This window comes from Podarcis raffonei, chromosome 7 (assembly GCF_027172205.1).
Source record: "Podarcis raffonei isolate rPodRaf1 chromosome 7, rPodRaf1.pri, whole genome shotgun sequence".
NCBI classification, from domain to species: Eukaryota; Metazoa; Chordata; class Lepidosauria; order Squamata; family Lacertidae; genus Podarcis; species Podarcis raffonei.
Genome location: NC_070608.1, coordinates 8,917,047 through 8,938,793, shown reverse-complemented (window position 1 = coordinate 8,938,793; position 21,747 = coordinate 8,917,047). Strand labels below are relative to the sequence as shown.

Genomic DNA, 21,747 nt, shown 5'->3' with positions numbered 1-21,747 from the left:
ATTCAAATTAAATTGAAAAGGAGGGAAAAGGAGTTGTCTCTTACTGGTTTTCAAATGTAATTGAAGGTTCCTATGAGCAACTAGCTAGAAGTGGGTCTCCCTGCCAGAGCATGCATGGAAATCAATGAAATAAATCCCTCTGGGAATGACAGGTCTTAAAGACAGCATTAGCTTTCCAAGGGATTAATATGGGCATCGAGTCGTTTATGTACCACTTCTGGAACTGGAGCTATTTCATTTGGCATACTGTGGGTGATCACCCCTTGGAGAAATCTGGGAATGTGGGCATCCTACCCTAGAGGAGACTTCAGTGCTGTTAAAAGTAGCAGCTAGGTGCTGGGATGATAAACAGGCAATTTTTCACCCCAAGGTGGTGCTGTGGTGATGACCGAAGTGGTGATCATAGCCTATGTGATAGGCTGTCATTCAGGATGAATTACGGGCCTCTACAGTAAATTCTGGGTGGCGCTGTGGGTTAAACCACAGAGCCTAGGACTTGCCAATCAGAAGGTAGGCGGTTCGAATCCCCACGACGGGGTGAGCTCCCATTGCTCGGTCCCTGCTCCTGCCAACCTAGCAGTTCGAAAGCACATCAAAGTGCAAGTAGATAAATAGGTACCGCTCTGGCGGGAAGGTAAACGGCGTTTCCATGCGCTGCTCGGCCAATAAAGCGAGATGAGCGCAGCAACCCTAGAGTCGGCCACGACTGGACCTAATGGTCAGGGGTCCCTTTACCTTTACCTTACAGTAACTACGTGTCTGTAGTAAATAAGTAAAGGCAACAGAGTTGTAGCCTGTTCTGGAGTGGAATCTAATTTGGTTCAGCCAAAATACTGTTCACAAGACATTCACACAAAAAAAATAATAATACTAAGACCTGGAAGGGGGGCAGCTGTTGAGGTATTTGTTGCCTTCCTGAAATTTGGACACTTTCATGGCACGGAAAAGCCTGAAAATGGTGTGGAGTGTTCAAACAAAAAGGAAAACTGCAACATCATCATTGTCATTATTCAGTTTAAGAGTAACCACAAGAAATCTCTTGGAATATGTTTTTTTATTTCTTTTTTAAAAAACCCTATTTAATAAATGAACAAACTGCATATGCTGCTTAACAAGTTTCTACTTGGGTGATGGCATCTTGAAATGTACCCTCCTGGGATTCCGGGTGTTCACTTTCCCCCTGATTTCCACAAAGGTTCTGTTTCTGGTTTCTGGAATGAACTTGAATATATAAACAAAGATGGCGAAACCAAATGGACAGAAAAAGATTAAGCTGTAGGGCCCAATATGTATCTAGAGATGGGGAAAATGGGGGCAGGGAAGGAGAGAAAGAGGCAGACGTGAGTATAATGTAGAGTTCTATCTATCATCTATCCATCCATCCATCCATCCATAACACCCATATATCCTTCTTGGCTCCACCCAGCTCCCCTCATTATTTTGGGGGGGGAATAATTGTTGTAAGGAGCAAAGTCTGCACTCCTCATCAAAATTACCTTCAAAATCACTCACCTCTATGTAAAGGAAAATCAGTCCTACGAGGAAGCTTAGGACCCAATGCAAAAATTGTGCAATCACAATGGCTGAAGATCGTGATGACTGAAGGAAGAGCTCCACCACTAGCACAGATGGAAGTGGACCTTTGGTGGATAGAAAGGATTCCAGGAATTTAATACTCCCCCACCCTTGAAAATTGATCTTTCCTAGTTATTGTTTTACTTGATTCAGTTTATTACTGCTTCCAGTGAGATATCTCAGATCAATTTCACAGTACAAACAGCCACAATAAAAACAACTAAAGACAATCCCATAATTTCAAAACCAATACAGGTGCAGATTAGGATGAAGATCTCCACTTAAAAGGCTTGGTGAAAAAGGAAGGTCTTCAAAAGGTGCCGAAAACACAACCAAGATATGGTGCCTTGCTGATGAGTGATGGGAGAGGATGCCAAAGGCAAGGTGGCACCACACTCAAGGTCAGATTCGGACATCATATGGAACAGACCTCCTGATGAGATGGTATTTGCAATAGGTCCCTGTGGCGTTTGCCCTTCTATGTGTGTGACAACATACTGGGTTCATAGAGAGTTAACTAATTGTAAAATGACTAACCAATGGGAACCCAGGGGGCAGAGTTAGCTGTGTATAAGGTTTAAGCACAGAGGGTCTTTTAGAGAGTGAGTTAGAATTAGAGTTGTTGAAAAGACAGTCTGGAGTTAGGAGAAACAGAGAAGATAAGTCTGTGGGTTGGGTTGGGCTAGTCTGGTGTGAGAGAGGGAGAGAGTTTGTTAAGAGGAGTCAGTCAAACAGTTGAGATAATCAGTCAGAAGGTATTAGGAAGGTATAGGCCAGTGAAGAAACTAAAGTTAAGATACTGACAGGTATATTATCTGAGAAACATAAACTTGTTAATGTTTGTAAAATAAACTTGGGGTTTTTTTGTTCACTTTTAACAACTGACTGGACTCAGTGTTTTACCAGAGAGTAACTGGTTGGTGGCAGCAGTAAAGAGAGCACAGTGGTGGCACAGGAATCAATAGACCATTAAACGTCCGGCGACCCTGTGTGATCGCCATAGTCCCTACCTTCAGAGCACAGTCGTTAATGGGTATATAAGGAGTGAGATGATCTCTTAGGCATTCTTATCTCAAGCTGTATGGGACTTTGCACACCAGGACCAATACCTTGAACTTAGCTTTGTAGCTAAACAACAGCCAGTGTAATCCCTTTAGTAGCAGTGTAACAGGGTAGTGAAAGACTGCACCAGTGACCAGTTGGGGCATTACTTATTGTGCTAGTTGTAGGTTCCAGCCCAACCTCATCGGTACTCTGGGAAAGAAGGCATTGCAGTAATCCATCCTAGAGGTTTTCAGAAAATGGATGGCATGGCCCACATTATTTGGCAGGGTTCAAACTCAGTTTGCTGATCCTTATCCAGACCTCTACTGAGTCAAGGTGCCAGTGGAGGGTTTTGCAGACTTCTCCTGATACAGATGTTACAGAGAAATGGAAATTGGGTATCATTACTGCACTGGTGACAGCTCTTCCCAAATCTGCTAATGACTATTCCCATAATGGCTTCATAGGGAAACAGCATGAAGGAAAATATGGTACCCTGCAGGATGTCAGAGCACAACTGGCAGGGGACCAAGAGATAATCACCCAGGGCTCTGAAATAGGAGGAGTAGAACCACTGTAAAATAATGTCTCCAATGCCCATCTCACCAAGTCACACCACTGTTAATGGTATCAAATGCTACCAAAATATCAAGTGAAAATAACCACATGCTCTTACTTTCCTCTGTGTCACTGCCTTGTCTTTACTTCTCTGGTATACCAAAGTGTAGAATGGCATCTTCTGCACCGGAGAGGGCAGGGTGGAGGGTACTATCTCCTGGGCCTGATGCCAGGTGCTGGCTCTCATGGCTAGCTCCAAGATGGATGGGTGTCCTATGAATCACAGCAACTCCTCCCTCTCCATCACCCCCCAACACCTGCAGCCTGTCTCATGCTACATTGTGTATCTTGACAGGCACATCTGGATGTGATCAGGTTCTCCTAGCTCACCCATCCAGGTCTCAGCAACACATCTCACATGAACAACCTTCTCCACCTTCAAGTTAGATCTAACTCAGGTTGCCACAGCACACACAGCAGACAGGCAGCCATGAATCTCTCTATGTGAGGAGTGCAACATTAATAGTAACTCCCTAGCCTTCTATGGTGAATTACCAACTCCCCATAGCTGTGTGTCTTTCTACCATGATCACTTACACTGATCACTTATTCATCTCTCCCCCTATCATCTAAAGAGCTCAACGCATCATCTAAGCACTTACCTGGCCCAATGCCATGTGCAAAAAGGAATATGCAGATTAAGATTATGCTGAAATACCCCATATCTGAGATGACACTCTGTTGGAGAAAGTAGACTGTATTTCAGTTATGTACTTGTGATATTGTCAGATGCCCTTTATTTCATAAAAGTTATATACTGCTTGATTGTTTTTTGATATACCTCTAAGTGCATAAAAAGGTAAAGGACCCTTGGACAGTTAAGTCCAGTCAAAGGCGACTATGGGGTGCAGCACTCACCTCGCTTCAGGCCGAGGGAGCTGGTATTTATCCAGACAGCTTTCCAGGTCATGTGGCCAGCATGACATAGAATTATGCTGCGAGACTATAATTCACATAATCCCTAACCATTGATCATACTGGTTGGGGCTGCCGGGAGTTGGGTCCAAGAGCAAAACTCATCTTTCCATTTGCTATCCCTTATCCCTTAAAATTCTGGCCCACAGAATGCAGTAGGTAGTGCAAAACAGCAAGAACTGAGCCCCTGTGAAATCTGTCATCTTAGAATGCAACATCCATGTACAGCGGTACCTCTGGTTACGAACGGAATCCGTTCTGGAGGTCCGTTCGTAATCGGAAACCACCCGTAACATGAGGCGCACTTTCACTAATGGCACCTCCCGCCACATGTGTCCCTCCGGCACGCAATTTCCGCTTGCATCCTGGGGCAAAGTTCGCAACCAGGAGCGGCTACTAACGGGTTAGCAGAGCTTGTAACTCGGAGCATGCGCAACCAGAGGTACCACTGTAATGTTCACAGGGTGGAGACTATGCTCATTCTTATCCATTCATAGAAACATAGGAGGCTGAATTATACCTGCCAACATTTGAACTTGAGCCCCCATGACTGGAAGTTTTTAAGCAGAGTTGAGATGGTGAATTGTCATGGATGCTTTAGCTCAGATCCGTGCATTGCAGAGAGTTGGACTAGCTGGCCCTCGGGGTTCCTTCCGACTCTATAGTTCTATGATTCCATGATTTTACCTCCTTGCTCACTGCTAAACAACAGAGGTGTTGGAAGCACCAACCAACAGTACAGCCATTTCAAATCACCTCAGCTTGTATACATAATTTGGGGGAAAGGAAATGTTCTGATGCATCTACTGCCAGCTTCCCCACTAGCTTTGGAGCTGTTACCGTATTTTTCGCCCTATAGGACGCACCGTCCCATAAGGCGCACCTAGTTTTTTGGGGGGGAAATAAAGGGGGGGAAATTGTTTTTCCCCCCCCAGGTGCGGGGCTGGGGCGGGGGAAGCCCGAGCTTCCCCCAACCCCAGCCCCCAGAACAGTCAACTCTCTGCAAGCCATGGGAGCCTGGCGCCGGGCTCCCGCGCCTTGCGGAGAGCTGCGCGAAGCCTGGGCACACTGAGCTCAGCGCACCCTGCCTTCGGCATGCAGGCAACTCTCCGCAAGCCGCGCAAAGTCTGGAGAGCGAGAGGGGTCGGTGCGCACCGACCCCTCTCGCTCTCCAGGCTTCAGCAAATGCCTGCATTTGCCCCATAGGATGCACACACATTTCCCCTTCATTTTTGGAGGGGGAAAAGTGCTTCCTATGGGGCAAAAAATACGGTACATAGTGTGTGTTATAGGGGAAGTGGGCTAGAGGAACACCCATTTAGCGATTCTCAGCTCTACATGCCACCAGTTACAAACCTGTAGTTCCATGGCCACAGTTAACAGGACACAGATGAAACCGCTCACCCCAAAGCCAATGAGAAGCGAAAACCTGCGCCCCTTATAATCAGTAATAAAAATCTAAAGAATATAAAGACAAAGATAAAATTACTAAGCATATAGAGGAATAAGACATGCTGAAGAGGTATCAATTTGGCTTCTCTAAAGGTACGTCCTGCTATACTAGCATTTTAGAGTTTCTTCTTATTTTTTTAGTGAATGTCTTCCAGTAGAACCTTAAAGACCAACTAAATTTGTTATTGGTATGAGCTTTCGTGTGCATGCACACTTTTTCAGATACACTGAAACAGAAGTCACCAGACCCTTACATATAGTGAGAGGGTGGGGAAGGGTATTACTTAGAAGGGTGGTGGGAATGGGTGATTGGCTGATAGGTGTGGTAAACCTGTTGAAGACTGTTAATGACTGCAATTGGTCTTACAGGATAAAGCAGGGGGTGAGATGGCTAAAACTAGCTTTATCTTGTATAATGAGATAAGAATCCAATGTCTCTATTCAGACCAGGTCTCTCCATGGTTTGAAGTTTGGTAATAAGTTACAATTCAGCAACTTCCCTTTCCAGTCTATTTCTGAAATTCTTTTGTAATAAGAGAGCTACTTTGAGATCTTGTATAGAATGTCCTGGGAGACTGAAATGTTCTCCTACTGGTTTCTCTGTCTTGTGATTCCTGATTCGACTACAGCAGACCAACACGGCTACCTAGCTGTGATTAGTGAATGTTTGTGCAAGAAAGTTATGAATTGCAAGGGCCAGTCTGGATGATACCTTGTGCTCATTCCAAACCCATGATTCTATGATGGGGGAAGGGGAGCGGAATCAGAATTACAGATCAAAGTGTAGAGAGCGTGTGGCAACACAGAAACATATTGGGATTAAAAAATAAATAAATCAGGGCAACTCTTTAGGTTCACATACAAGCTTACATTAAGCAAGAATCCATGTAAAAACAACAGCGCAGTGAGTGTTTGCCACAACTGTGTGTGTATACATGAGTGTCAAGGATCTTAAATAAGAAGGAGTTGAATGAAAGCCTGTAAATACCTACCCAAAGAAATCAGGACTTAACAGTAAAGTAAGTGTGCAGAGATGGTTTAGCTTCCAGATGTTGTTGGACTACAACTCTTATCAGCCTCAGTCAGAATGTTCAGTTATTGGGAATGATGGGAGTTATAATCTAACAAATTCAGGAGAGCACCATGTTAACTATCCTGGGTGTATAGATTGCAGTCTTTGGGGCATAGCTATACAACAGTGCTAAGCTGGTGTAGCACTAATTTCCTTTTTCATACTTGTAAAGTATAAATTCTGTGGTAGTAGGACAGAGATAAGGCACATTCTCCTTAGAAAACAAAAGGCACTGTCAGGGAACTGCCATCGGAGGAGCAGGAGGTGAAAGGGCTCACAGAGGCTGAGAGAGACTATTCAGCTGAGGAGGGAACCAGCAGGGGGAGAGGTGGAGTTCCAAGGGAAAGTGAGTCGGAGGGAGGGCTCAGAGACACTTCGAGCGAAAATAGTGGGGAGGTTTCAGGACCTCCTGTAGGGACACCCACTCCTCGCCGGAAACTGTCACGCCGAGAGTCCAGAAGACGCGTTTCCGTTAAGGAGCTTTTATGCTGGAAGAAGTTCCGTAAACGCCCACTGTCCGATTCTACGAGCGACTGATGGAGCCATGCTTAAGGAGCTCCGTCACAGACAGAGGTTTGTGGACTTAGCCAAACTCTGAGGGACTAGGATTTTACGCACAAGCAGCTCACCATCCCATCACAGGCACAAAGGTAAGAATCCTTGCTCTCACCAACTCAAATTTTATTTAAACAAAAAAATCAAATTCTAAACTAATTTGCAAATTGATTTTTTAAATACCCCTTCGGACAGCTTCCAAGAAGCCAGGTAGTATATGCTAACATGTAGGACTGTTCTTCAAAATAATACTCAGACAACTCATGTAAAACTATAATTCTTGTGGTTTTTATGAAAGGGGGGGCACCTAAATTGGCACAAAATAGTTATAAAATGTTGCATGCATTTCCAAGATCTAGAAGGTTAGTGAGAAAGAGGTAGAAGATGCTTACCCCAAATACCATTGACATACATAAAAAAGTGGTGGATGCTATTGTCGCAAATCGGGATGAATATATCCCCATATTTATATTTCTGAGGTTTCTCTCTGCATAAGAGTATGCCTGAAAAGAAGATGCATACCATTACAAGTCTTATCTGAATGGAAGAAAAAGAATGTTGACAAAGATACATAACCGACCCGATTCTGCAGGACTTGGATATCAGCTACCCCTAATCTAGCATGATCTCTATAATTGTCTCAACTCTTTAAGTAACATATCCTATGCTTCAGAGCTGCAATTTTCTTGGCATCCTCCTCCATTTCCAAATTTTCCTCAGTCTGCTGGACATGTAATCTTGGCATTAAAATTCACATCTCCTTACAGCTTTTCTACACATTAGAGCAGAGCTTTCCAAACTTTCCATGTTGGTGACACACTTTTTAGCCATTCGCCTTTTTGTGACACACCAATTTCAGTTTCACTAGCAAACTGGTGGGTTGTCTGTTCCCTTTCCAGCCCCAGGAGGAGTGTGGGGCACATTGGCGCAACGCACCTACACACTGCAGCCGACACACTAATGCGTCGTGACACACAGTTTGGAAAGCTCTGCATTAGAGGATCCAAGTTGGAAATGAAGAGAGCTATTCCCTAGAAACAGGCCCTTCTAAGATAAGGGAGAGTTGACTTGGATATCTTCCTTGCAAAATCAGGTCCTACTGATGATGATGATGATGATGATGATGATAATAATAATAATAATAATAATAATAATAATAATAATAATGGTAAAGGTAAAGGTACCCCTGCCCATACGGGCCAGTCTTGACAGACTCTAGGGTTGTGCGCTCATCTCACTCTAGAGGCCGGGAGCCAGCGCTGTCCGCAGACACTTCCGGGTCACGTGGCCAGCGTGACAAGCTGCATCTGGCGAGCCAGCGCAGCACACGGAACGCCGTTTACCTTCCCGCTAGTAAGCAGTCCCTATTTATCTACTTGCACCCAAGGGTGCTTTCGAACTGCTAGGTTGGCAGGCGCTGGGACCAAGCGACGGGAGCGCACCCCGCCGCGGGGATTCGAACCGCCGACCTTTCGATCGGCAAGTCCTAGGCACTGAGGCTTTAACCCACAGCACCACCCGTGCCCCAATAATAATAATAATAATAATAATAATAATAATAATAATAATTTATTATTTGTACCCCGCCCATCTGGCTGGGTTTCCCCAGCCACTCTGGGCGGCTTCCAACAAAGATGAAAAATACACTAAAATGTCACATATTAAAAACTTCCCTGAACAGGGCTGCCTTCAGATGTCTTCTGAATGTCAGGTAGTTGTTTATCGCTTTGACATCTGATGGGTGGAGATTTGCCACCAGGTATACATCTGATCAAAATTGCTGCAGAAGTTCTAATGTATGTACTTTGGCATGTGATTGATCAAACAATTTCATGTAGCTGGATTATTTTGTGGAATGCAGTCTTGCTTTTCTCTGATAATTGAGAAAGTTTTTTGGGGGGGAATCATCTCCTTCAATGGAATAGCATAAATATCCCTTTCTTAGAGCATCTGCCCCAATTCCATTTGAGAGCATGCATGCAACCTTTTGCATGTGTCCAAGCCTTGCTGATTCAGGTAATTATTATTTAATAAGGGTATTTCAGCTCTGCATCAGTATTATAGGTTGGTAACGTTAGCTTGTAGTATGTAATGTTCTTATGCTATATATAACGTTTTTAACCTTCTCTTATTTGTATCTGCAAGCTGCCTTGAGTTTCATAAGGGAAAAAGGCAGGGTATAAATGGACACCCCCACCAAAAATTTGTTGCACCATCCAACAGATTAGCTCCACCACTTGGCTTGGATTTTTGAATTATTGAAAAGTTAACGAGAATACAATTCACATTTAAGAAACAATGTCAGTCAATAACCCTGCATGACTCGCCATTCAGGATTACCCCAATGACTTCAGCGCTCTGTACTTCTGGAACCTTTAAAGGTAAAGGGACCCCTGACCATTAGGTCCAGTCGTGGCCGACTCTGGGGTTGCGGCACTCATCTTGCTTTATTGGCCGAGGGAGCCAGTGTACGGTGTGGGCAGCATGACTAAGCCGCTTCTGGCGAACCAGAGCAGTGCACAGAAATGCCGTTTACCTTCCTGCCAGAGTGGTACCTATTTATCTACTTGCACTTTGACGTGCTTTTGAACTGCTAGGTTGGCAGGAGCAGTGACCGAGCAACGGGAGCTCACCCCGTTATGGGGATTTGAACCGCCAACCTTCTGATCAGCAAGTCCTAGGCTCTGTGGTTCAACCCACAGCACCACCCGCGTCCCTCTGGAACCTTTACCCCTCAGCAATGCCATCTTTCCTGTAGAGCAAGACCATTTACTTGGGCAGCAGTGGGAAAACTACAGCCCACCATGTGTTTTTGGACAAGAACTCCCGTTATCCCTGACCACTGGTCACATTGGCTTCGCCAATGAGAGCTGGAGTCCCAACAATACCCACAAGCCTACAGTTTCCCTCTCCTTGTGTTACAGAGTTTGATATTTCTAACACTTGGAGAAGCATCTGAAAAACAGAACAGGGGCAAAGAATGCGGCCATCCATAGAGACAAACAGTGGTAGCTTGTATGACAGCCTCTAAATTGTATGTACAACAGGGGCCTTCATTTTGCCTAGCTCAACCTTCCTTACCACACTGATGCCATCGAACTGTTGTCCAACCTTCAAGACAATTATGGCAATGACTTGCCTTCGCAGTTTTTTGGCATATAGCAGTTTAAGAGGTTTCATGTTCTTTTCTGACTTTTCAGCAACGTCCTCCTGATGGAGCTCTTCAATCTCATCCTCCACATCATTTCTGTTCCTTAGTTTCTTCAGTGCTATGTTAAGAATAGAGGCAGAGAGGATCAGACTTCAATAGAGGTACTTTCTAAAAGAAGAAGAAAAAAGGAAGAGGCTGGTAACAAAGGAAAAGTTGGATGAAGGAAGTCAAGAGGGTGAAATCTTTCCAGAATGCTTGGGAGCCATTGAATGCCATAAGTCAGAATGCTCACTGCAGAGCAGTAAATATACCACCAAGGTCAAGTGGATGCCTCTGTCGTGAATGAATACAATAAAGGAAGCATTTCAAGGTAAAGGAAAAAGGGAAAAAAAGTTTGTTTTGGAAAATAGAAGTCATGTCCAAATAAGAAAAACAAAAGCAGAGCAGAAGCTTTAGCAAAAGAAAGGCAGGGAGGCATAACAGAATCTGAGGAGCATATTCTCCTATCATTAAGAATGATAGAAAATTATGGGGGAAAGAGGTGATCACTCCAAGGGACAGGAAATATATCCCTTAGAAGTGGTCCATTCCTTCATGAACTGATATGTTTTTTGTTGAATAAACACATTCATAATCCGAATACAATTAAATTGTTCGGCAACAAAGATAGCTAATGATTTGCCCACCCAGTGCAAAGGCTGCAGAAGACAGCATCTGGAATGCCTGGTAGACAGTGCTGAGGAGGGGCATTGGTCATAGTGCATGTTATCATCAAATGTATTATTTCCTTTACTTGGAAACATGGGATTTGTGGATCAACATGAGGGAGGCTTGACTGCTCTGGAGTCCTTGCCCTCTTGCTAGGTCAACAAAACTGATGAAATCTCTAGCTACCTTGAGGATTTGTCATTGTGGCCAAAAAGTTTTGTCAGCTGAGGATTCCTTCATGTCTGAGTAGTGGAAATCCTCATACAAAACTTAAAACCCAGGCTAATACTACCTTGATGACTATGTGGGTATAAAGTGCCTTTATAAAGTCCTACAAATTCCAAAGCATTTGGGCCATCACTCTAAAGGCCCCATTTCTTGCAGAAATTTTATCTTGCTCTCCATGTTGTTGGAATGTGAAAAGGAGCCAGATTTGAAAAGTGCTACATTCATTTATATTAACATAACAACATAAGTAGATCCATGATTGATCAGTCCAAATGCTTATCATTATGGTTATCTTAACACCTGTTCATAGAAGACTGGAAAGAAACATTAAATATAAAATTATCAAGCACATAGAAGAACAAGTTTTGCTGAAGCAGAAGCAACACGGTTTCTGCAAGGGGTAAGTCCTGTCTCACCTTTTAGAGTTGTTTTACAATGTCAGCAAACTTACAGAGGTGATCAGTTGGCACTGTGAACTTTTGAAAAGCTTTTGGCAAAGCACTGCACCTAAGAATCCTGAATAAGCATCACAGCTGTGAGATAAAGAGAATAGGTCCTCTTCTGGACCAGAAACTGGTTAAGAAACAGTAGCAGAAAGTAGGGATCAATGGACTCCCAATGGAGAGATGTGGAAAGTGAAGTTCCCCCACTGGCTCGGCACCCAGTGCAGCAGAACCAGTTGTACTGCCTTAATATATGATAGCCACACATATCACTGTGAGAAGGAAGAAGGAAGAAAAGTGCAATGGGGGCAGGCAAAGGATCTCAATATGGTTTTGTATGTTCTGCAGTATTTTATGCATTGTGATTTGCTCTTTATTGATTTATTGATTGATAATTCTTCATTGTGGTCTAAACGGTTTAATTATTATTTGTTGATGTTTAATTTTACTGATTACTATTAGATTCTGATGGATTGTTGAACGCTGCTTTGTTTGATATAAGTTGTTTATTTTAAAGTTATTATGACTTTTAATATTGGATCAGATTGTTACTATTAATGTTTGATGTTTTATTGTGTTTTTATTTGTGTTGGAAGTTGCCCAGAGTAGCTTGGGCAACCCAGCCAAATGGGTGGGGTATAAATACTACTACTACTACAACAACAACAACAACAACAACAACAACAACAACAACAACAACAACAACAACATGGCTGGCTCCAGAGAGACTGTCCTTCTTTCCACCACCCTGGCCCAATTCTACATTTTATACCATTTATTTGCTTCAGTGTTTAAACACTGGAAACTGCCTTGGGTGCCCTGACAGAAAGGTACTAAGTATATAAATGCAATAAATAAATTTATATATACAACAAATGAACATTTACATAACATGTTTTTCATACTTCTCATATGTAGTTCTTCTGAAATGGATGTTAGTGGGCTCTTATGACTGACCCCGTAGGAATAACAAGGATGCTAGAATGGCGAGACCTTATGTGACAAGCCAATAGTGGGTGACATTGCACAGCTATGTAGGGTGCTCACACTTAGAGGTCCCAGTGCAATTCAACATATCGTACCTTTCCTTGAGCTCTCTTCATCCCTCTTCTGAATGAGTAGGTACCGAGGGCTTTCAGGTAAGAAGGGCAATAGAGGCAACTGAAGAAATGGCATAACACCAAAAAGTTTTATCAAAATTGGGAAGCCTGTGGAAGAAGATAGTACAAAGATAAGGTGAAGAAACAGCAGTGCTCCATCTGATGCTATCTACCATATGTTTGAGAAAGGGTCTTGTTGGTTGGTTGGTTGGTTGGTTGGTTGGTCATTCTGTTCTCTATGGGTTTGGAAGCCTTTCAAGACATAATCAGCAAACTCAGCATGAGGGTTTCAACGTTGGGGGACCTTAGTCAACATGTGGATGCCACATGTCATTTTGAACTAAGATGGCAGGCCAAAAAGTCTTTACTAATTTTGGGGAAAAATAATGTTGCAGTACCGGCACCTTTTCCTCCCACATGTTAAAAGTGTGGCGCTTATTCTAACAACATCCTGGTGAGTACCAGAAACTTACTTACTTACTCACTTACTTATTTTAAAAGCAAGCACATCCAAAAACCATTGTGGTTTTTAAATGGATAGTGTTATCTACAAAACTGGTTTCCACAAAATCCTGGGCAGCACTCCCCTCCGCTATACTATAAGGCAAATAATTAATATCACTGAATTACCTTTTCCCGTCCCCAAGACTTCTTGAAGACAAAGTATCTGAGCCACAAGGAAACCAAACAAATAAAACAGTTGGTACATCATGATAATGCCTCCCCTCAGGCTTCTAGGGGAGATCTCGCCAAGATAGAGAGGGCCAACACAGAAGCATATTCCTGGTTAGATAGAAATTCAAATGGTAATACACAACATGCATGTGACATGATTTATTTATTAAGGCTTGTATTCAACAAATTACTATGCAAATCATCCTATCAGCACAATGTGCGCAACTGAACATTGCCCAACTCTCACACCCCCCCATGTGGTTGTCGACATGCAGAGGAATGGGAGGCCAGCTGGCAAGCCACAGCTCGGATGTCTCCTTCCATCGGCCCATGCTCTGACGTAAATCAGCAACCTGGGCTTCAAAGCCAGGGCACGCTATCAGCAGACAGAACTGTGCAAACAGAACAGGCGTGAGGCTTGTGGAAGCATACTACAACTACAGATTTATTAATCATAAATCAGGACAAAGAAACATGTCATCTCTCTCTCTCATGTCATCTCAGAGAGAACGGGAAAAGCAAAAGCTATACACAACGGAAGTTCCCAGCATACTGTGCTGGAATGTAAACAGACATATGGCACACAACAGTTCCACATGTCTGCTCCTTAAGGTGGAATAGAAATGTCAACAGATGCCCCGGCAAATATTTTCCTATAGTTTTTTTTCAATCCTCCAGAATAGATTTGGGAATGCTGTGTGTTGCACATAGTGGGAGGAAATTGGGGAAGGTCCCTTTGCACCCATGGGAGCGACTCTTGGAAGGAATTAAAGAGCAAAAAGGGATACTTGGAATAATGGTAATCATCTCTTCATTGAGAAGGCATCAACTTCTTATTTTTGGTTTCAGCTAGGATTTGCTCCAGGGCAACATCTCCGAAAGGTTTAGTGCCTACAAAGGTCATAGAGGTTAAACCTGTACACAAGGAAGCATCCACCTCCCTGTCAGTTAGCCAGAGGTGTCTCCTTGTGACCATTCCAGCAGCCATTGCATGAGAGGAGGACTGGGCAAAGTCCACAGGTGAGTCAGAGATGAATGCAAGGACATGGGAAGGTTTTAGAAGTGGTTTCTGGATTCTGTCAGGGTCCTGAGTTGGATAGCCTAGAACATCTTCAATTGAAAATAGTACTGCCTTGGAAAAAACAGAGGTGGAGACTGAGGCTCTAATAGCTAATGTAGAAGCTTCATGTAGACGGGACGCGGGTGGCGCTGTGGGTGAAACCTCAGCGCCTAGGAGTTGCCAATCAAACGGTCGGCAGTTCAAATCCCCGCGGCGGGGTGCGCTCCCGCTGTTCGGTCCCAGTGCCTGCCAACCTAGCAGTTTGAAAGCACCTCCGGGTGCAAGTAGATAAATAGGGACCGCTTACCAGTGGGAAGGTAAACGGCATTCCGTGTGCTGCGCTGGCTTGCCAGATGCAGCTTGTCACGCTGGCCACGTGACCCGGAAGTGTCTGTGGACAGCGCTGGCTCCCGGCCTATAGAGTGAGATGAGCGCACAACCCTAGAGTCTGGCAAGACTGGCCCGAATGGGCAGGGGTACCTTTACCTTTACTTTTAGAAGCTTCATGTACACATTTGAGAGCAGAGTCAGATTGACACTGATTGGCATCTTTCATTGTATATTCCCATATGTGGAAAGTGGGGCAATCAATCGAAGAGGGCAGATACGGGTTGCTCAGCGATTGAAGGCATAGGCACCTGAGTACCCTTGTCAAACTCTGTGGCAAAATCTGGTGAAGTTGCCTCCTTAACCTGCTGTAGCCAAGTTGAGAGCATATTGCTGTAAAAGGACTTGATGAGAAGGAGAAAAATTATCATAGTGGGCTAAATGAATGGGATGTAAAAGGAATTGTTGCTGAGGAGAAACCAACTGGGGCACTGAAGCAGCAAACCAGGAGGGGGGCACAATGGCCAGAAATAAACTGTGCATGTGAAAGCAGGGGGCTGTCTAATGGATCCTGCAGCAGTGATACAGGCAGTCATAGATCCCGGGAAAACTGCTTCATGAAAAGATCTCTCTCACCCACAGCAGTACAGAGGGTGCAAGGACCTATTCTCCTGCTCTTTTTCAGGTGCCAAATTTCAGTGTTCCTGATCTAATCAGCTTAATGGCACAAATTGCAAGCTGACTTCTGACCAGGTGTCCTTAACTTTTTTAAAATATAAGGCACTAAATCCAGGACCCTGACTCACCTGTGCTTATTCCAGAGCAGAGACGTGAAAAGATGATGTATCCGTGATTATGTACTGAAAGTGAGAATGTCATCACAACAGCAAATATAATTGCTGAAAGGTTAGTTATGAACAGTGCAACTTTCCTGAAAAGATAGTGAAATGGAGCAGTGAGGTAGGGAATATATCGTACCATCTAAAGAGCAAAGGAGGGGAGGTACTATGGAACTGCAAGGGAGTCCTCAGGGTTGTTGTTGTTGTTTTGGTTTTGGGTTTTTTTTTTGGGACAATTGCTTTTGGTTGTCATAGTTTGCAGAAGGGAGAAAGAACTACACGAGGCACCAAAACTCCTACTACCAAATCAGATATCTCAAAGATTGCAGGACACACTGAATTTCCACAAGGGCTACAAAACTAATATTTGTCACTATGCTAGGCAAGTTTTGTTAGTTGGGGAAACTGGTGAGAGAGTCTGGGATCTTCTTCATGGAGGCATGTGCTCTACTACTGACCTGGAAAAATCTTTAGGTGCCTGCCCTAGGTACATAATTGAACGAAACCACATTGAAAGGATGATCTTGAATTCAGAAGGCATGTACCCACCTCCTAAAAACAAAGCTTCATTAGCTACCATTAGGTCTCCAGGGCCCTAACTAGATCCTATTGTGTTTCTGACTGCTACATATCCCTCCATGAAATGTCTAACAATTGTTAAAAGTCACCTGACAAATACGTGTGCATTTTTCTATCTCTGAAATCCCACCCTATTGCTTGAATGAACAAGAGGAATGATAATGTTATTGTAGCTTTATAAGATGTTAACCGGGGTTAGAGGGGCTGTAGTCAGCAACATTCTCCCATCACCACACCCTGCCATACTAGGACATGTAGATCACAAGTCTCAAGTTTATCTCTATACCTGCCAAATCTATCTAACAACCAACCAGCAGGAACAGTTGCAAAGGAGGCTCCGAGTGGAAACATAGTCACGGTGATAGACAGAAGGGTAATCTGAAAATCTGCTTCTTCGGGTCTTGTTATGTTATAGAAGCTAGGCAGGAGCTAGGACATAAGCACATAATGATTAGAACCTCATCACAGATCACATGGCAAAAAAATTGGAGAGCTTGGGACTTAGCTGAAATCCAGGATGGCCATGGCCAGTCAGTGCATACAATGAGTTACATGGCCTATTATTTATACCCTGCCTATCTGGTTTCCCCAGCAACTCTGAGCAGCGTCCAGCACATATAAAAACATAATAAAAAGTCAAACATTAAAAACTTCCTGATACAGGGTGCCTTTAGATGTATTCTAAAAGTTGTGTAGTCCTTTATTTCCTTGACATCTGACTGGAGGGTGTTCCACAGGGAAGGCGCCACTGCCGAGAAGGCCCTTTGCCTGGTTCCCTGCAGCTTCACTTCTTGCAATGAGGGAACCACCAGAAGGACCTTGGAACTGGACCTCAGTGTCTGGGCTGAACAATGGGGGTGGAGATGATCCTTCTAGTATATTGGACTGAGACCCTTGCTTTTTGAGGGGCCAAAAGTTTTGCTTTTTGAAGCCATCTTTGCTGTAGCACCATCTTACCCCAACAGTGTTGTAGAGTACCCACAGATTGTAGCCATGCTGCATAGGTATGAGACAGGAAGCTACCGTTACCAGAATCAGCACCATGGACAGCTCCTACAAGAAGAAGCAGCAAATACTGGGATGAGACTGCACATTGTTAATTACGTACACTTACCACTAATAAGATCCTAAATGGAAAGACAGAATAAATATATAGGCCTGACACCTGGACATTGCTTCAGAAATGCATTATTTTTGTACCAACTGTTAGCTGAGTTCTCTGGGTGGTTTCCAACCTCATTAAAATTAGAAACAAAGAAAAATATTAAATCTAAACAACACAAATAGCCATAATGTAGACACCGCCTGGAGACTTTCTCTAGGGAGAACATTACATGAAGGGGGCTCCACCTTTTAAAAAGCCCTTTCTCTCATCACTTGCCTCTGAAGGGCCAGTTAGCATAGCAAGGAGCAAGTGGGTACCTATGGGAGTGGGGGAAGGCAATATTATATACCAAACCTTTTCCTTTCCTTTCCTTTTAATGGACTAGTTCTATTTCACCACAATGCTAAACTGAGTCCTGCTTATTTTCAATTATCAGTAGTCCTTTATTGCTAAGCACCACACCATTAATAGATATGTTACCTATGCAATACAGATATCAGATGGTATCCTTTATTGTGATTAATTCAAGCTACACCCCTATCTTGAAGATCTATGACAGAGGAGTCGACCTAATGCCCAGAGGTGCCTACTCTTTGGAATAGATATATGGAGTCCATGCGGCTGAAGCTACCATTCTACATTAAAAATGCTCAACTGGTAATCAAAACCACCTACATAGAAGGATAGAATTGGAAGAGATCTTGAAGATAATATTGTCCAACCCCCTGTCAGTGTTCAACTGTCATAGGCATCTGACTGCATGAGGAAGGTGTGTTGAACTGTAGCTGGCTGAACTGATGCTGGAGTAAATCCTCAAAAATGGTATTCTGAGGGTGTGGGGGAGGTGGAATTAGAATGGATTTGGTTTCGATCTTAAGCATGTTAAGCTTGGTCATGTGACCTGGGAACACAGCATAGAACACTATTTTAAAGTTTTGTTTTACCTCTGCCAGGCTTAAGCAGAGCAGCACTCACTAGCCCCACTGATTAATGGAGTCTGGTTCTGGTGTAAATTTATGCTGGCTTAATTTAAATCAACTTGCTCATTGTGCATAGGATTGCTTCTTTAGTGACTGATGGATCAGTTGTATCCTCCTTTTTATTCATGGTTTTTTAGGGAGTGGATTGGACGAAGCACTCCACTCTCACTCACCCCTTTCTTGGTTGCTGCATTGCCTACATTCTTCTGGCTATCCCTGGCTTCTTGAAAAGTGGATTGGACAAAACCCTCTGAGTTCACCTCTCTCTCCATTTCTGCACCGGCTTTTTCATCTCCTTGGTCCATGCTTTCTTGTGTAAGAGTCAGAAAACACACTCACCTGTTGGGGAATAAGAAAGTTACCCTATTGGACTTACCCTATTTCCCAGCAGTCATCTCCAGATTGAAAACTTGAAGTTCTTCCTTTGAGGCCAAATCATTAAAAGCAACAAAACATCAACAACCTAACTTAACCTAAGGGTCATCACCAGTGGTGTAATGGAGGAGGAGGACAGGGGATTGCAGCTCTGGGACTTCTTCAGAGCAGAAGTGTTTGTGTCATCTGGCAAATGGCAAATGCACCAGGATAACTGATGAAACCTCCTTGCTTTGTCAAGTGAATGAGGTGAAGTTTGTGATGGATATCTTAGAGAAAATCGATATATAGAAAATAATCAAGTGGATGCAGAGTACTTTGATGAGGTTTCGTCTTCAGATAGCACTCTACATTTTAACACTTCTTTGCAAGCTTGTTTACATTTATAATGAAAAACTAAAATTTGCACTTTTTGTGGTCAAATGTATTTTGAATGAGCTTAGTGAGTTGTAGAAGCTGAATATCCATTGGAGTGCTATCACACAGCTCTTAATAAATTGAGTACTGCTACCTACATTTTTGGAGTCTCCTTGGGGACATGAGTATGGATCTGCCATGATGAGCATCTGCGCTTCAAAATTTACCACTATACTGGTCATCACCAAATCACTAGTATTGATCATGGGAGAGAACTTCTTTAGTCCTTGAACATTTGGCTCCTTCAACATAAACAGTTGTACCTTGGAAGTTGAACAGAAGTCCGTTTAACTTCCAAAACATTCCTTTGAAAACCAAGGTACGACTGTATTGACATGATCTCAGACAGAAGCTGGAGAAAGTACAAGAGCTGCCCACGTCATTGATTGTATAAACAACAAGGTACAGATGGAATCTCTCTATGGGCAGTCTCCCCACCAAGTGCAGAGTATTCACCATGGAAGGATTCAAGGACAAACAAGCAAGAATCCACAAATGTGTATGCACAAGCATCACCAACCCACACTGCCTGCTATGTGCAGAAAGCAAGACAACTACTTCCTTGGGTCAAATAAGGCCACAGCTTTATTGATTATTGATGTAAGAGGTTTGGCATGGGAATTGGATATAACCATTTTCATCCAGCCTACCTGCTGGATGTGTTGATTATTGGAGTCAACCCTAAAGTGGTGATGTCCTATGACTTATATCAAGTAGGAACATCCCTGTTGGATCACCATGTTGAGGATTGCCACAGCCCTCGCCTGGGTGTCTGTATAGAAGCAGTTCTTCCTAGTTCCATTTATCAGGATACCCCTTACCCTTTGCAGGGACAGGCAGAAGATACAGCCTCCCATCAACCATGACTGAGGCTTACCCAATGCTTAAACCACTAAAGTTTTGGTGATTGCTATGAGGTAGGCAAAACCCACTAGACAAGGCTAATTGGTCCAAGGGGAGATCCTGCCTGGCCCTAAATATGGTGGCCAACAATGTCCACAGCAAGGTCAAATGCACCACAATAATGACAACAATATACAGTGAGTGAGTGAGTGAGAGATCCGACAAGGAAACTGTGTGCAGGAGCAAGGGTAGGCCATTTTAAATACTGGACAAGTGAACCCAAGTGAAACCTGCTGGCCTCAATTGGTCCCAGGAAGAGTCCACCCTCCAGGACTGCCTGCAATAAGCCAATTCAGCAAGCAGACCTAGAACCTGACCTCCTAGGTAGCATGGAATACCGACTGGCTCCTCACTGGCCATGAGACACCCACATGTAGACACTCCATGCTGGATCACACCAGGCAGGGTTCTGCAGGCCCGCAAAGCCACCATACCAATGGTTGGGTTAGTGGAATTAGGTGCACAAATGTTGCCACTCCCTGCTGCCCAATATGTAGAGAAGAAACAGACAAAACAAATACTTCTTACCACAGTGGTCCCAGACTGGTGAGGAGGGAGGAATAGAGTCAATTCCTTTTTTTAAAAAAAAAAAAATTAAGCACTCATAACTCTATTGGTGTTGCGAGAGCCAATCAGGGGGATGGATGTCAGAAGGTTCCAATAAGCTGTTGACAGTTGGGAGCTGAGATGACCCAAGCTTTCTCCTGACAAAGGAGACTGCTCTATGGTTGTATTCTAACAATAATTTAACTTGGAACAGTTGCTGGGGCGATAGAACTAGAATTCTGTTTCCTGCTGAATCAGAAAAAAAGTCAATTGTTGTTGTTGTTTTGTAGGCACTAGTAGGATGGTTCTGTTCAGATCTTCTGGCTTCTGGTGTTATAATTCCAACGGTTGTAGATAAAATGAAGAGGGGAAAAAAGAGTTTCCCAGCTCTTTCCTCTCCTCCTTTGGTATTACTGGTTTATTTTGGGCTGTTCTGTATTAATGTAGCTCTTCCCCAGGCCTATAGGACCCCCCATTACTGTTGTGATTCAACTTACATGTCCCTGCCTTCTCTAAGTGGTAGGCTGAGTCCATCATTACCTGGACTGGAGGGAAGAACATTCATAGCCACCCCCCCCCAAAAAAAAGCTGTGGAGCTGTGGTTTACCGCACAGGTCTAATTTCCAGCACCCTTAAGAAACCACAGTTCCCCAGATTCTTTGGGCTCTTTTGGAGGGGTGTCTTTAAAGTGATGGATCATTTTCTCTCCTCACAGTAAGAAGAAGAAGAGTTTGGATTTGATATCCCGCCTTTCACTCCCTTTAAGGAGTCTCAAAGCGGCTAACATTCTCCTTTCCCTTCCTCCCCCACAACAAACACTCTGTGAGGTGAGTGGGGCTGAGAGACTTCAGAGAAGTGTGACTAGACCAAGGTCACCCAGCAGCTGCATGTGGAGGAGCGGAGATGCAAACCCGGTTCCCCAGATTACGAGTCTATCGCACTTAACCACTACACCACACTGGCTCTCACTAGGAATTTATGCATATGCTTCAGTCCGAACCACTATTCTTTCACACTTTCACCTGACATTTCCTGTTATTCTGCTACTGGTTTACTTTACACGTCTGTGTTCTGCTTTAT

The 21,747-nt window shown here is 43.7% G+C and overlaps 1 protein-coding gene across 3 annotated transcripts; it reads right to left on the bottom strand.

The window, feature by feature from the left end:
• Window positions 1–1,047: 1,047 nt before the first annotated feature.
• On the bottom strand, window positions 1,048–20,704 carry LOC128417054 (solute carrier family 2, facilitated glucose transporter member 5-like). 3 transcript variants are annotated; one of them, XM_053395245.1, is made up of 13 exons: window positions 20,650–20,704; window positions 18,600–18,765; window positions 17,299–17,394; window positions 16,628–16,770; window positions 15,730–15,854; window positions 13,492–13,644; window positions 12,844–12,969; window positions 10,313–10,500; window positions 7,624–7,734; window positions 5,509–5,610; window positions 3,840–3,915; window positions 1,513–1,640; window positions 1,048–1,293 (listed from the first exon to the last, which is right to left on the bottom strand). In XM_053395245.1, exons 2-13 carry the CDS (start codon window positions 18,729–18,731, stop codon window positions 1,120–1,122), a joined length of 1,554 nt encoding a protein of 517 aa, XP_053251220.1. In that variant the 5' UTR covers window positions 18,732–18,765; window positions 20,650–20,704; the 3' UTR covers window positions 1,048–1,119. The 3 variants fall into 3 exon arrangements, with proteins under 3 accessions (XP_053251220.1, XP_053251221.1, XP_053251222.1); XM_053395246.1 differs by lacking the exon at window positions 5,509–5,610; XM_053395247.1 differs by lacking the exons at window positions 16,628–16,770; window positions 20,650–20,704 and having other exon boundaries at window positions 18,600–18,702.
• Window positions 20,705–21,747: the final 1,043 nt, after the last annotated feature.